At 43.3% G+C, this 15384-nt stretch overlaps 4 protein-coding genes across 5 annotated transcripts in view; 1 reads left to right on the forward strand and 3 right to left on the reverse strand.

Annotated features, from left to right (window-relative positions):
• Positions 1–737: 737 nt before the first annotated feature.
• On the reverse strand, positions 738–5015 carry nfu1 (NFU1 iron-sulfur cluster scaffold homolog). The gene is made up of 8 exons (XM_079758000.1): positions 4938–5015; positions 3780–3886; positions 3551–3686; positions 2936–3002; positions 2731–2848; positions 2494–2557; positions 2230–2404; positions 738–1011 (listed from the first exon to the last, which is right to left on the reverse strand). The coding sequence occupies exons 1-8, from the start codon at positions 4994–4996 to the stop codon at positions 976–978; spliced, it is 762 nt and encodes a 253-aa protein (XP_079614126.1). The 5' UTR covers positions 4997–5015; the 3' UTR covers positions 738–975.
• A 39-nt stretch (positions 5016–5054) lies between these two features.
• cUnh9orf78 (chromosome Un C9orf78 homolog) lies at positions 5055–7683 on the forward strand. The gene is made up of 9 exons (XM_079749063.1): positions 5055–5221; positions 5355–5414; positions 5507–5558; positions 5661–5731; positions 5872–5949; positions 6099–6296; positions 6408–6544; positions 6953–7063; positions 7244–7683. The coding sequence occupies exons 1-9, from the start codon at positions 5139–5141 to the stop codon at positions 7342–7344; spliced, it is 891 nt and encodes a 296-aa protein (XP_079605189.1). The 5' UTR covers positions 5055–5138; the 3' UTR covers positions 7345–7683.
• A 134-nt stretch (positions 7684–7817) lies between these two features.
• med22 (mediator complex subunit 22) lies at positions 7818–10463 on the reverse strand. Of its 2 annotated transcripts, XM_079749076.1 has the most exons (5): positions 10363–10463; positions 10034–10196; positions 9859–9939; positions 9559–9767; positions 7818–8133 (listed from the first exon to the last, which is right to left on the reverse strand). In XM_079749076.1, exons 2-5 carry the CDS (start codon positions 10154–10156, stop codon positions 7941–7943), a joined length of 606 nt encoding a protein of 201 aa, XP_079605202.1. In that variant the 5' UTR covers positions 10157–10196; positions 10363–10463; the 3' UTR covers positions 7818–7940. The 2 variants fall into 2 exon arrangements, with proteins under 2 accessions (XP_079605202.1, XP_079605203.1); XM_079749077.1 differs by lacking the exon at positions 7818–8133 and having other exon boundaries at positions 8162–9767.
• A 632-nt stretch (positions 10464–11095) lies between these two features.
• Positions 11096–15384, reverse strand: part of aak1a (AP2 associated kinase 1a) — a 29933-nt gene continuing 25644 nt past the window's right edge. The window contains exon 19 of the mRNA XM_079742967.1: positions 11096–13767. Coding sequence (XP_079599093.1) covers positions 12911–13767 — 857 coding nt within the window. The 3' untranslated portion in view covers positions 11096–12910. The remainder of the gene's footprint in view (positions 13768–15384) is intronic.

The following is a 15384-nucleotide window of genomic DNA, read 5'->3' on the forward strand; positions in this document are numbered from 1 at the left end:
ATCAGGATGCAGAGCAGACCCGGGATGGGGATAGGCAAATAACAATAAGCGTCTAATGTCCACGGCACATATTTGAGATTCGAGCCCGTCTAAATTACTATACTATCATAAACATTTTTATTTACCTTAAGGTGTAATAATCTTTAACAAGAATAAATATATCGTCCCGGTAATATATGGGATTGGCAGGCAACGTGCATGAGATCCTTTAAAATATCCCAATCGAAGATATTTAAACCTCCCTAAAAGTTAAATAGGCCCTATTAAGAGACTTGCACACTAAGTGTCTGCAAAATACGGGATCCTTTCATCCTGAGCATAACAAGGTGTGTTGAGGTGACCCCGGCAACTGCAGGACATAAAATATCTGATTCCTTTTTTTCATATTCAATTTGCGACGTCAGTGACCCACACAACCAACCCCACATGGCCAGAAAAGGCAGAGAGAGACTGCCGCATTTAAAAAGCACAGGTAGGACTTCAGGAATAGTGTGTTTAAAATGGGCCAATCCAAAATTGACAATAGTTAAACATTAGTTATTATGCCATTACTGTTGAGATTTGATTAGATTAAAACTATATTTTATTTCGCCCATGCATTACAAATATCATTGGTTGAATAATCTTGAATATTGTGTTTCAGACAAATATCAAGAGAGAATATTGCATATTTTATCATTACAAGGTGTATAGATAAAGCCATAGCCTTACTATTTCAGTGTAAATGAAAGGTAGACTTATATACAATATACTTAATGTACATCTTTATTTGGACAAATTAATACATATACATATTCTATAAATATTTCCAAATACTGTATCTGTTAAATTGGATGATGTGGTTTTACATCCAACAGCTTATCACTATGCTGCATGAAACCATCAGAGGGTTTATCTATGGACAGTGTGCGTGCTCAATGACAGCAGAAAAAAACAGTAGGAGGGGAATCGCTAAGACGTTTCTTGTCATTCGAATCAAGCCTGAGCGATCTGCTCCTCTTCATCCTTCACCTGGGACGGAAAAAACAGGAAAAATACATTCAGAATTGAGAAATTTCTAGAAATGTTTCTATTTCTAGATTTCTAGAAAAAACAGAAATGTTAAAAAATATTTAACCTCTTTAGTTCAATGAAAATAAATTGGAAAACTTTCAAGTGCAGTGATGTAAATCTGTAGCGTCTGTTAAGCCACTATCACCATAGGATGTAACACGTGGTGACCGAGCCTACAGCCCACTGGTGAGAGCTCTTGCATTTGCATTATTATGAAAATTACGACCCCAGTGTTGGTGGCGATGCTGTTGGGAACTATGGGAGTCACCTTCCAAAAAAACCTGTTTATTAGATTTGGTTTACAATATGCTCTGCTAACGACCTTTTTTGCATCACCTTACTACGCTATCAGGTGGCACAATAACGAGTATTGAGCTTTTTTTAAATCTATAGAAAAATAACAAAAGAACCAGTTCCCTCGCATGCGTTCAGCCGAGAGACTGAATCAGACCAACTGAAACATTCATCAATGGAGGGCGCCGCCCTCGAATGGACAGCAAAACAAAAAGACGGCTCATGCACACACAGGGGAATGGTCCCATTCAGCCATGCGATTCTCTTGTGCGTAACTCTTGTGTATAACACACTGTCGCTCTGCTGGTTGTCAGGCAGCGCCTTAAGGCTCTGGGGGAGAGTCTCCACCCAGGTGTTTGGTCTGAGATACTTTTTTTGGTCCGAATGAATAATTAAACAGTTTGTATTAAAAAAAATTAACTATTCCAGCAACCAAAATCCAAGTGATGCAAAAATAACCATTGGACAGATGGTATTGGAAAGTGAAGCATTATTTAAAACTGTTTCCCACCACCCCAACGGTATGCTCCATGTGCCCCCTTAACCTCCAGGTGATCAGCTACTTCCATAAATGTTCAGTTATATCATTACATAGTTATATCAACTCCATGTTCCATGAAAAGAGCGCATACTGCTGGTGAATGGACTGCATTTTATATGGCATTTTTCTAACCAGTGGCCACTCAAAGCGCTTTACAATATTGCCTAACATTCACTCATTGATGCGCACATTCACTCTTGGGTGAGGCGTCTTGCTAAGGGACACCTCGGCACTCTGGGAAATCGAAACTAGCAACTTTCCAGTTACCAGCCAAGCAGCGCTACCGCCTGAGCCACATGCCGCCCCCCTGATCAACACATCGTCCAGACGTAGGCACGAACCTGCTCCACTGACTCCACCTCGGGGACGTAGAACTGCAGCATGTTCTGGATGCCGCTCTTCAGGGTGATGATGGAGCTGGGGCAGCTGGTGCATGAGCCCTGCAGCTTCAGCTTCACGATGCCGTCCTCGAAGCCCATGTACAGGACGTCTCCCCCGTCCTCCTGCACAGTGGGCCTGTTGGAGGTCAAGAGAACGGATAACGTAACGGTATTGACTACAGGGTAAGTACATGCACTGTAACATGCTTTTCTAACGGTGTCTACCGTATTCTAGTGTCCAGGAGTTCTTTGATCATCCCCACTACTTCATCGTCGTCCTCCGATGGTGCTGCGGGGGAAAAAGAAGACACATTTATGAGTATATTTATTAAGCAGGTTGACCCATCTGTCGGGTTTCATCTCTTAACGCACAGGTCTGGGTTCTTCTGTCCATGGCTACTGCAGAGGGAGATCATATTTGTGCACTAGGAGAGGAGAGAAGGATTAGATCTGCACAGGTACCTGTGTCTGGACTGGGGACGCTGTCCTCGTTGACCACAGGGAGGCCAGTGGTGAAGAAATCCATAATGGCAGCGAATACGTCTGGTTTGATCACCTTCCATTCCACTTCTGCATCAGACTAAGAGGGTGGGAAATAGGTTTGAGACAAACCACCAAAAATACAATCTTATGGATAAGTTACATTTAATTATTTTGGTTCAAAAACCTTTGTTATGGTGATGAAGTCCGGGCCCAAGAACACACCTTTGACGCCATCGATTCTGAACAACTGCCTGAACAAACGAAACGAAAAGACAGCGGGAAGTTTTAGAACGCCCCTAATGTCCCGAACACGTCTTTGTGACGTAACAGAGTTGGTCTGGTCTGTGTTCCGCTCAGTGAGTCTACGTTTAAAGCAGCGGATAACACTGTGTACCTTCTGGAAACATCCAACATATACAACATGGAAAGAAAAACCATTCACATCATCTAATAAGCAAATGTACACATTTGCTTACCGTCATTTAATTACATAAATTGTATTTTTAATTAATTTGATTGATTTTTCAATTATAATACCTCACCCTTTATCTTGCCCAAAGCGACAGGACAAATAACCTTTCCCACCACTGTCCCTAAACTACAATAAACCACAGTAGAAAAGACACAACAAGCATTTATCTTGCAGAACAAAATGACGACTGATGACTAAAGACTATAAATACTAATTATAAATATTTCTAATTAGTTCACTACTGTAGCCCTATTTGTCTCTGCAGGCTAGAGCTAGTGAACTCTTTTCCTTGTTTAATCGTTACGTTGAAAGATGAGGTGACCTTACCTGGCAAGGGGGGAGCAGAACGCATCACGGGGTGCAGCAAAATCCATAGTTCCCGCTTCCAGAACCACGCGACCTGGTAGAAACTTCAGGCTGTTTGGGTTTGGGGTGTCCTGGGTCTGGACAAACATGGTTCTCCCTGTGAAGAGATGGCAAGGGGAAGATTGGACATTAGCCACAACACTTGGTACCCTTTCTTTACTGGGAAGCATTGCACTGCACAAGTACTTACTGGGGACAACTGCAGAGGAGGTATTTGACCATCTGCTTGTGACTTGTGGTTTAGGCCTGTAGGAAATCCCGTGAAATCCGGCATTGTGATGTCCTTGATTAATAACCCTAAGAAGCAACATCATAGTTCATCAAGTTCAACCAGCTGCAATAATATTCATATCAATCATGTCATTAGAGGCACTAACCAACAAAACGTAAATTCTAATGTCAAGTTAAGTTCATTATAGCGTTAAGACTCGACGGAGGAGTAAAAATATACGCAGTCATGATGACTATGCGTGATGACGACACGTGCTTTATGGATACCTTTTATGGAACCTCCACGGGACCAGAGCTAGAGGGATTTCTATTTATTAAACCTTTATTTAACCAGGTCAAAGTCTCATTGAGAATCAAAACTTATTTTCAAGAGAGACCTGGCAAAGAAGGCATCATCCACACAAAAACATTAATTTAGGTTTCACACAAACTTGATGCATACGCTACAATTAAAAATACATTTTTGATATATTACATGGACAACGAATTAAATAAGGGGACCGTTTCCAATACTTCCACGCCCAGGGTCCTGCTGTATCGAGCTCAGGCCTCGTAGGACATCAGTATTAACAGTGCAAGTCTTTCTAAAGGTTGCTCAGTGTAAGGTTGCTCCATGCGAAAGGGCTGCAGATTTAAAAGCGTTACTACAATCTCAGTCCGATTCGCGGAAAAGACGACCGAGAACATTTTGTGAGTTCAGATAATATGTTCTGGTTTCTGAAGTGTGTGTGCATCAGGTAGTAGAGACCCCTCAAATTAGGGTTTTATAAATTAAACCAACACAAGTGGTAGGCATGCGTACACAGAGATTGACAATTAGACTCTGCATAAACAGATATGGACAATAAGATAATGCATACAAGGTAACTATGATTGAGAAACAGCGAACAGCAACATAGATCTAAACAAAAACACTAAGGCGACTTCAGTCAATACACATGCACCAGGTCATTATCATATCGATTAGGTCCCAACTGCGTCATCTTATTTAACCCCTAGTGACCGTCATGTAACAGGAGCTGAACGATGACATTTGGGATTAACTGTTCATTGAGAAGTTATTCGTCACTAAATAAAATACTAAAGCGAGCTGAAGAAAGGGGAAAGAAACACTTACAGACGCGACAGCCTGGCAGAGAGACGGAGTCCTACCCCGAGGTGCCTGCAGGCCGCCATGTTTGTTATGGGTGCTGCGGAGAGGAAGTCGTCACGACTCAGGGCGGAAGTGAAACTTTATTTATGTGTAGCATTCTGCGGGAACACTTGCAGCACCTTGTTTTACACATTTAACATTCTCTAAAATACTATTACATTCATAATGCCTGCGGGGAAGAACTTCAGGAGGAGGAGAGACTCATCTGATGTGGAGGATGAGGAGGATGAAGTGACCCGGGAAGTCAGGTAGTGTGTCTTATTGTGTCTTAACGATAGTTAAACTCGTGGTAATGTTTTGGTCAGTGCATTTTTTCTGTTCATGAACGTCTTAGGTTTGTTTTATAGTATGTAGTTAAAGTTACCTTCTACTTCTGATCAGATCAAAGGTGGAGGAGGCGAAAGAGCTTCAAAGTCTCCGCAGAAGACAAACTGGGATCAGGTAACTGAAAGCAGCACAGCAGAACAGGGCATAAATGTACACATTTAAAACGTGAACATATCACTTAACGTAGGTACAATTTTGTGTTTCAGTCTTGCTGCTTTGCTGGAGGGCGAATTGCTACCGCCGGGGGGAGAGCTTGATGTAATTACTTCCTCTACTTTACAACTCCAACTGGGAATAACGTCACAAATTTCAATAAGCTCCCATTTACACAATGACGAAAATGTAAATCTATTCCTACAGGATGACCCCTTTAAATTGAAGACCGGTGGGGTTGTGGACATGAAGAAAATGAAAGACAGGAACAGAGACACGTAATTGGCATCTCTATTACTGTGGTTCGGTTACCTAACACACACTAATGCGTTCTCCATGTGTACTTCGTACTGATGTCCGTTTCTGGTCCACTACGCTGAGCACTATGCTGATCAAGGTTCTATTTTCCCCAATCCAGAGGAGAAGAGGAGAAGGACCTCAGCCTTGGCTCGTCTTTCTCCGCTGAGACCAACAGAAGAGATGAGGATGCCGACATGTACGATTATTAAAGTTCTCTATTTTAATTTTCCAGCATTCATGCCTAATTCCAACATCACAGCGTTAACAATTCCAAATATGCTGATGACCATGCTCCTTGTGAAGCATCTCCAATGTAACCATGGGTATCCATCTTTTCTCCCTCAGGATGAAGTACATCGAGACGGAGCTGAAGAAGAAAAAAGGGTTGGTAGAGGCGGTGGAGCAGAAGGTCATCGTGAAGACCGCAGAGGACCTTCTCTACGAGCTTCCAGAAAACATCCGTGTCAACTCTGCCAAGAAGACCGAAGAGATGTTATCCAATCAGATGCTGAGCGGAATCCCTGAAGTGGACCTCGGCATCGAGTATGGAGACACAAGTCTAAAGACAAAACTTGATCTATTGACCAAACTCCCTGCAACGGTTTTGCATTAATACTTTTCTATCTTCTTTTCTTTCCCCAAATACATTTTCAGTGCAAAGATTAAGAACATCATTTTTACAGAAGATGCAAAAGCCAAGTTGATAGCAGAGCAAAGAAACAAGAAGAAGGACCAAGGCACGTCATTTGTGCCGACAAACATCGCCGTCAACTACGTTCAACACAACCGCTGTGAGTATTCATTGTTTGGTTTTACATTTAGTTACCACTTTGATCCGTAGTGACTGCAGTGAGGAAGAATCATCGAAACGTACAATTAAATCTGTCTTGGAGCAACAGCAACTTAAGCCCTTTTAGACTTTACCAGTGATTAAGGGCTACACAAATACAATGTCATTTAATTGAAACAACAATTGTTGCTGCAAAAGTAAGTGCTGAAGTACTACAACACAGTGATGGCTCAGATATCCTTGGGCGGTTCCTGATGTTCTATGAAGATTTGGAAGTCTGTTCTAGGTAGTGAGCGTGGCAGCTCGATCCATTGTCTGCCACACTGGAACAGTTCCAGTTGACCTTAATTGATATTGAATAAAAAGGTTTTCAAGATGAATGCATTAACCATGTAACTTCCTTTTTCAGTCTATCGCGAAGATCCAAACGCAGCTCAGCGGCACCACAGGCACCACCGCCCAGAGGAGCCCAAAGCGAGACCACTGCGTGTTGGAGACACAGAGAAACCGGGTCCAGAGGGTGAGTCCACATTGACATGATTCAGTTTGTTTATAAGCAACAGGACCATTTTTATGAAGTGGGATCAATGCATTTCCCTTCCACACAAAATGTGGGATTTAGAGCACATTATATGAAGAGCTCCCACAGAACTACACTATCCGTTTAATATTAAATCTCACAACCTTTGTTTTGTGTTAGCGGCCCCATCCCCACCCAACTACCGCAAGCGGCCCAACAACGAGAAGGCGACTGACGACTATCACTATGAGAAGTTTAAGAAGATGAATCGGCGGTACTGATGACTTGGGATGTCCCAACTGTCTTCTGATGAAGCCCAGCGTATTGATGCACAAGTGAGCCTTTTTAAAAGGTCTGATGTAAATACATGTCTTTTAATATTAGTTCCAGTAGATTGCCATTCCTTAGAACAATAACAATCAAGAATTGTTGATCTTAACTATTGGTCAAAGATTTTAAACGTGTGTATGTGTTCATATTTGGTATGTTAAATGTGTTTGACCATAGAAAAGTGTTTTCTTTAAGTGATATTCAGTAGTTTGGCAAACTTAAGTTCATTCATTTACATTCTGATGAGTTGTAATTATTAAAACGTAAAAGTTTGAATATGAAACAACCAAATCGATTTTTTTATTACTTAGTGTTTTATTACAAAAGCAAACAAACAAGTCAGATTACAAAACTTAATAAAATTGTAATATTTACCAGATGAATTCTGAATGTGCGTATTTATACTTAAATTCTAAGCAGATTTTTGCAGTGTACTACTAGCTAGTCAGGACTGCTCAGACAAACTACTTCAATACCACCAGAAAGATGTTGGTATACAACCAGTAAGCTGGTAGGATACCACCTGTGTGGGCGTGTATTCAGCGCTTCATGGTTTCTCTATGGGGGTGGTCCCGTGTCCATTGAGGTGGTGCTGGGGCTTTGTCTCGTGTGAAGGAGGTCCGTCGTGCTCGTCTCCGTCCCCTTGAGCCGACCCAGGGCCCGTGCCCGGAGAGGCCCAGCTGTCGCGCCGCCGGTAGGCTTCACACAAGGGGAGGTCAGTGGTGTCCGACAGACTGTAGCTTTTAAGAACAGAAACCAATAGGAAGCAGAATCAGCGGAGCACAGAAAGTAAAGCAGACAAGTGCGCCCAGGCAGCAGAGGAAGCACATCGACTTACAGGCACGAATGTATGAAGACAAAGCAAGGGCTGCATAAGCACTGCAAAGGTGAAGTTAAACAAAATGGGGATTGCCGTAGAAAAGCGGAGAAGTAGCAGATAAGAAAACCTGTACCCCCTTAAAAAAAACATGGGGAGAGCATTGAAAATGTTGCTGCTGTAGAAACTCTGCAGTACAGCTATACAAGGTGATTGATTAAGGAAAGCAACTGAATGGCGGGAGGGGAGGGTCAGAGCAGTTGGGGAGCTAGTGAGACAGTAAGACGGTTCTGTGTCTTTCAGAGAATAGAAATTAGACGTACTACTGAGAACGTTTTGTCTACTTTATTTCTCAAATGTTTAGGCTCTAGGAAAAGAAATGACCCCAAAAACATTTAACCATACTTGATGGACATGCCTTGCATAGATACAGCTTTGACTCCACTGTAAGGACGGAATCTACAAGAAACAAACGTGACCTTTTACAGAAGCCCAAGTCTCTAGGCCTCTGAAAAAAAGTAAACATGGGTACATGCAATTTTTTTTAACTTGATCTCAAATAAATAAAATCAGCTCTGAGCAAGCAATCTATATCTACCTAACTCAAACTCTACACATGGTGCCAAGGTACATTGTCTAAAAAGCCGTCTTTAAAGAGCAGTAGGTCAAATATTATTGAATATATTGTTTTGGTTCAGAAGGTGTTAGAAATCGATTTCCCTGTAGAGCAAAATAAAAGCTGAAAACATTCATGCATCTATTCAGCGATTATAGTCACATGGATATACGGGGTAACATTGTTTGCATTCCATGAAATTTGGGTGTGGACCGTCTCAAAAATGCATCCTAGACAATCCAAGTAGAGACCCAACACGCTGTGCTATGATAACCTCACCTTGCTTGAACAGTGTGAAAAGAAATATTTGATTTACTCTTATGCACGTCAAAGTTGCTGTAGTGACATTCAAATTGATTGATATACTGCAGGGGGCTAGTGGTAGCCACACCTTTAATAATTACTTTCAACACTCTACTTTAACAGCTACAGTTACTATGACACACACACAAAAACCAGAAGACATTTAACAAAATAAAAGGCACTTATTTCGGTGACAACAGTTGACGGTGTACGGTAGACCTAACTGAGATGAGTTTCATGAGGTCTCGTGTGACTGACCAGACCCTGAACCAGTCACTTATTCATCGGCCAAGAGGCAGAGACAACACCGCGCTCCAGTGGAGATTGCGGCTTAACTTTTCAAAAGGCTCAGCGGTGAATGGTCAAAGGAAGTGGGATGACATGGCTCTAGGCATGGGACTACAATGCAGCGGGTAGTCTTATTTGTACCTGGAGGAGTAATATTCTTCCTCTAGCTCATAGAGGTCGACAGCGATCTCGTCGCGGAGGGATGTGAGCTTCTTGTCACACTCATCCTGCAGCGAGCGGAGCTGCTGGTTCTGCAGGGTGATGGCGTCGTTGACTGAAGGGAAGTCGTTCAGGATGAGGAACTGCTTCAGGTCCGAGACTAGCTTCATCAGGGACTCTCCCGCTCGCACCTGAGGAGATAATCAGAATGGTGGTCGGTTTTGTCAGCCCCCTCCTCCCCTCTTTATGTTCTCTTATTGCCTGCCAAATGACTATACTCACAATGTTGGCTGCCCTGACATGCATTTCATAATGGTCTTGCTCTCCTTGTGTTGCTCGCGAAACTTGAGTCTCATCTTCTATCTGAAGAAAGGATGGGAGAATATCAAATAAACAACTCAAATCTTGAACACGAAACAGGAGAGCTACAGAGATACGCAAGTAGCCGTTTGTTTACCTTAGCCGTTTTGATGATTTCAGAGAAGTTGTCCACGATGGACCGGACGTCATCCTTCAGCCTCTTGTTGTAGTTCTGAAGAAGCGTCTCCTTGCTTTGGGGAAGGGCTCTCGGAGTAGTCATCTTCTTTTTTTGAATGCACCACGGCGAACGTTGCCTAGAACTAACAATTTAATTCATAAATTCACCATTAACGTTTTAATTCCACACAGGAATATCAACACGGTGTGTAACCTGCAACACACTTAGAAACACATGCAACCACGTATTACTATGAAGGGACAGATTGACCCTGATTAGGAACGATGTTTGCGTAAAATATTACTTACCTTCAAATTCATAGGGAAAATCATAAAGTGACTTCAAGATATGCAAAAACGAATGTATACAATGTAGGGATGTTTTTTATACTACTACGCTTTATCCGGTGTCCGGCGGATTCAAGTGTCCGTGTTGAAACGCAGACCAGGCCCGTTTTGGTTCTGCCTCTGTCAGAGATATGCTGCGTCTAATAATTCTAAATATTTATTAATCAGAAATAAGAAATATATTTTTATATATAGTTATTATAGTTACTATATATGTATTCTGACACACACGTGAACATATTCAACATATTTCAATGGAGGTACACAATGACACCTGGATCCTGTTCATTACGCCTCTTACTTGACCTCAAATGCATAGCTTTATACTCAATACAATGTTCATAATGTGCTTATTAATATAAAACTGAAAATAACAGGCAATAAACTACGCTTTACCGGGTGTCCGGCTGATTTAAAGGGTCGTGTTGCAACCGCAGAACAGGCACATCTTTGGTTCCGCGTGGCTGTGTCTAGGTATCTAAATGTGTATTTTATTCAGGAGTAAAATGTAACGTGGCTTCTTGAATTCTGGGAGATACAGCAAGTAGATTAATATCCTGTACGATGTTGGTCTTGACTTGGTTTATCAACTATTTGTATACATTCAAGGACAGAATCCCCACAGCCTAAACTGTGAATTCAAATGAGCTTAATCCAATCAAATGTATTCATTAATAAAAACATAACCAAAGAATTGTCTTTACATTCATTTAATTTTTTTTTTCAAAAGGCAAGCTTAACAGCATGACTCAATTATTTTAACGAGTGCTATAGTTTTCCGCATCTGAACCTGTTGAACCCTCCACACACATCTTATAACGGACTGATCAAAATACATATAGTATAAACCTCATACAGCAGTGTCATCATCAACACAGTCCAGGCGGTCCGTTACTGTGTGCAGCCTTCATTTGTGCAGGTTGGGTGACAGCTGAATGTTTATAAAAAAGATTGTACATTTTGAAAAAAAAAAAAACAGCCACAGAGAAATCAAAGGATTATACAATATACCTCAGCTTACATTTTTTGTTAGTTCCCCTTTTTCTTAAGTGTGCTTAAAAGTTGAACTTCAAAATGCCTTGGGATTTTACAAAGCAGGAGGCAATACAATATTGCAATGGTTACGGAGATCCACCAGGAAGGATGCGCCGATACAAGCCTCCACTCAGACACCCCCCAGCCAGACAACATGAGCAGAAGTACCAGCGACTGGTGCTTCAAGCACGAGTGCAGTGGATGAAGCTGTGCTGCTTGAGGACATTACCAGCTCAATTAACTGACCCTCATTAAACACTCAATTCAATTGCCCACCAGAAGCTATTGGAGTGAGCACATATTCTGATCTGACGCAGCGGTCCATGATAGCATTGTCGATGGCTTCATGCACGGCAGACAACACAGAGAGACAATGCAGTGGTACAAGTATTTGGTTCCGGAAAAAAATAATTGGGTAAAATGCAGCATTTGATTTGGAAGGCTAACGTAAAAAGGCACCTGTAATATAGCATACATTATGTTTCCATTGCAGAGGCAACATACCACATGCTGGAGGAGCAAATTCTGAGCGACGTATGGATAGAATGCAAACCTGTGTGTTAGTTGAGCTGTCTGGTGTTTGAATAAGGCTGGCCGGTGATGTTGACTACTTGATACAGTGTACATAAGAAAAGGGTTGGGTTTCAGTTGCACAGCTGAAGAACTAACTTTTTGTATCATAATACATCATAGTCATTCATAATGGAAACTACCGGCCTGCTCTACTGCTCAGCAGTTTGTGAAGTATATTTAGCCAACAAAAATATTTTTAGAGAATTTGAGAATGTAATTTCAGAATGCCTTTAAGGCATTTGAATGCTTGAAACGCCAAACATAATAGTAAATGATACAAAAAACAGAGATTGGTGTTAAGAAAACAAAGTGCTTTTTTTTTTTACACTTCTTGAACATCTTTGAGAACATACAATCGTGAGTCTCAGCCACGCAGGGCCGTTCACTTTGGAGTTACTAAGGAGCAGAAGGGATCCCTCAGGCGAGTCTACAGTTTCACAGTAAAGCTCAGGTGTTAAGGAAAACAACTGCAGATCAATAATGGATAAGAAAACAGTGAGGTAGGCAGGAATACAAATATGTGGCTACCTTGTCCTCTGCTAGTGCGTACCGAAAGATTAAAAGATATGCTAAAAAATAAGAAAAAAGAAACTGATGAATTTCTTATACTTCTGCAGCATTCAAGTTTAGTGACAGCCTCGTACAATCTGACCAAATATAAGACGCTGCTGGTTTGCGGAACAGCCTCATCTCATAAAACACGCCATAAAGCCCCCTCGCTGTGTGCCTGTAGAGAAGTGTGCATGATTTAGCAGCTCACTTGTTTACTGCTCTCTGTGTGTGTGTGTGTCTCTGTGTGTGTGTGTGTGTGTGTGTGTGTGTGTGTGTGTGTGTGTGTGTGTGTGTGTGTGTGTGTGTGTGTGTGTGTGTGTGTGTGAGAGTGTGTGTGACTGTGTGTCCTTCAGGGCTTCTCCTGAGGAGCTTTGAGGTGGAAAGGTGCCGAGACGAAGGGGTCCAGGGCGGGGGCTGGCTCCGAGGTCCAGGAGTGCGCTGCTGCCCCCACTGGCACCGAGCCCACCGCCGCCTGCCGGCTCACGCTGGAGACCACCCGCTGTGCGGCCACAGGCTGCTGGGGCATCGGCCCCTCAAAGTGCCGCGAATACTTAGCTAGCGCCTGCGGTCGGAATGGCTGCGGCGCCACCTGCCCCAGGACCCCCTGGGGGTCCTCCTTCCTCTTCCCGAAGGGGGCCTGAGAGAACACATCGGGGGAGGGCTCGACGGCGGCGCTGTGGACGTTGGCGAGCGGGAACGGAGCGTTGGCGAACACGTCCGCCGCCTCGTCCTGCGCAAACTGAAACGGCGCTTTGGAGAAGACGTCCGGAGCCTCCAAATCGCCGAGGGGCCGGGGCGGGGCCGGGGCGTGGTTGCTGGCCGAGGGGTCCGCCGGAAGAGGTTTGTGGAAGGCGGCGTGCGGCGGCTGTTGGGCCTGAGATGCGTTGGAGTGTACGGCAGGCCGGGCCTGGAAGCCGGGCTCCTGGTCCTCCTCCTCCTCAGAGTCCAGCAGCAGAGGTCTGGAGCCGCTGCTGTCCAGGGCCGTCAGGTCCCCCTCCAGGGGGTCCGCCGCCCCCAGCTGCTCCTCAGCCCCGCTGGCCGTCTCCCTGGCCTCCTCCTCCCCTTCCTCTTCTTCTTCATCGTCGTCATCGTCTTCGTCGCTGGAGTGATCGCAGTCTGAGGCTTCGGGAGACGGCCCCTCTTGCGGCCCCCCGCTCAGTGCTCCCCTGCTGAGCTCCACGGAGCCAGTGCCATCTCCCTGCAGTTCTGCAGCAGAAAACAGAGAGAAGCGTCTTTAAGAAACAGTCAATGTATCCATCCCAAGAATCAGCATCACATACGGCAGGACCCCCTCAGACTACGTGGATCTGGGTCCCAGATGCATAGTCTCTCTGAGCACTACACTTGCCAATGATGACACATAGAACATTTAGCTTGTATCATCTCGGTATTCATGAGTCAGCAGCACACAGAAAAGCTGAACACAAAACAGACACGGCTAGCTCTATACTTGACACATGACACAGCACAGACAACACCGACCATCTCTAGCCCTACAACACATTGTGACCTTGTTTCCACCAACAAACTAAAAGCACAAAAACAACATCCTCTATGGACAAATCACTGAAGCCATCATGGTAAACAACACAGACGACCGCTGCACTGAATTGTGTGTGTGTGTGTGTTTCAGCAGGTCAGGCAGTGATTGGGGCTCTGCAGAGGGGGCTGGCCGCTGGGAAATCAGGAATTTGGAAACAAGGAGCGGAAACCTCTCACTGTGATGCCAGGAGTGATAGGGGACAGACGAGTCAACATGGAGCAGCGGAGAAAGAGAGGGAGAGAGCAATCTTACCTCAGAAACGATGACAACAGTTGTTAACTGGCAGCCAGGGGAAGGTCATTAGTGGCACAAATTAAAGTGAAATACCCTCATGTTCTCTTCCCAAAACGGTCTTCCTATTGATTCATGTATGCGATAGAAAGGGTCCGTCTACCTTAAAAGGCCAGTAGCCCAATGCAGACGACATGATTAGGCTCCAACGTTACGCAGTGTATTTAAATGACAAACTATCTCGCCTAATACTGCTATTGGCATTCCTCCTCAAACAGGAGAAAGCCTAGAGCCCAGCAGATGATTTCTGCGCTGAGCCGGGTCATAGGGTGAAAATATGTGCAGGTTATTAAGTAGCAGATTAGTAGAGTGCAGTAGAGACCAAGCAGTCTAAACTGTTTCTTTGGATAAGAAACAAAAAGTTGAGAGATGTTTGCATAAGACAAGACCTTTTAGTCTTTTAAGATTTTCACACACTTTTGAAAACAAAATGTTTAGAAAGTCTTTCATGCAAGAAGCTTTTATCTGCAGTAGGAAGAAGAAGGAAAAAACAAGCACTAAAAGAGGCCCATGTTCAATTGCATACATTTACAAGTTTTATTCAATGTCCCTCTTCTTGGAGGCTTCCATACCCCCCTCAATTCATAAAAATATAAGTACACACTGGATAACAACTTTGCTTTCTATGGACATAATTACTTCCATAATCACATCAAACAATTTGATAGAACTTAAGATATTATACCGGTTACTGTTTTAACGCAACCGACACATCCGTTTGTACAGCAACAAGGGTAAGACTACACTGGTAAGGCTAGATCTCTACTGGAACAGCACAGGGCCCAAGAGTTACATTGAGCATCATTTCAAATTGCATAGGTTAGCCACACTGAAACCGGTAAATGACTCGACTTAACAACATCAGTTGGGTTCTGAGGTAATCACCCTTTTTTAGTTAAACCACAATTGATCTGGAGATATTTATTGACACGTGACTATTGACTAACCATTGAACTTAAGAGGAACAGGTCATCTTTTATATTGCATAA

The sequence above is a fragment of the Pollachius pollachius genome (assembly GCF_949987615.1).
Source record: "Pollachius pollachius genome assembly, chromosome: 1".
Lineage (NCBI taxonomy): Eukaryota > Metazoa > Chordata > Actinopteri > Gadiformes > Gadidae > Pollachius > Pollachius pollachius.

Bases quoted from the DNA above. Each gene is read 5' to 3' on its own strand.
- nfu1 (XM_079758000.1), bottom strand. From the start codon at position 4,996: ATGGCGGCCTGCAGGCACCTCGGGGTAGGACTCCGTCTCTCTGCCAGG. The intron at 3,003-3,550 runs GTAAGGTCACCT...TCGTTTGTTCAG, and splicing joins TTCTGCTCCCCCCTTGCCAG to GCAGTTGTTCAGAATCGATG. The intron at 2,405-2,493 runs GTAGACACCGTT...GACCTCCAACAG, and splicing joins CTCCTGGACACTAGAATACG to GCCCACTGTGCAGGAGGACG.
- cUnh9orf78 (XM_079749063.1), top strand. From the start codon at position 5,139: ATGCCTGCGGGGAAGAACTTCAGGAGGAGGAGAGACTCATCTGATGTG. The intron at 5,222-5,354 runs GTAGTGTGTCTT...ACTTCTGATCAG, and splicing joins GAAGTGACCCGGGAAGTCAG to ATCAAAGGTGGAGGAGGCGA. The intron at 6,545-6,952 runs GTGAGTATTCAT...TTCCTTTTTCAG, and splicing joins CTACGTTCAACACAACCGCT to TCTATCGCGAAGATCCAAAC.
- med22 (XM_079749076.1), bottom strand. From the start codon at position 10,156: ATGACTACTCCGAGAGCCCTTCCCCAAAGCAAGGAGACGCTTCTTCAG. The intron at 9,940-10,033 runs GTAAACAAACGG...TCCTTTCTTCAG, and splicing joins AAATCATCAAAACGGCTAAG to ATAGAAGATGAGACTCAAGT. The intron at 9,768-9,858 runs GTGAGTATAGTC...TTATCTCCTCAG, and splicing joins ATGTCAGGGCAGCCAACATT to GTGCGAGCGGGAGAGTCCCT.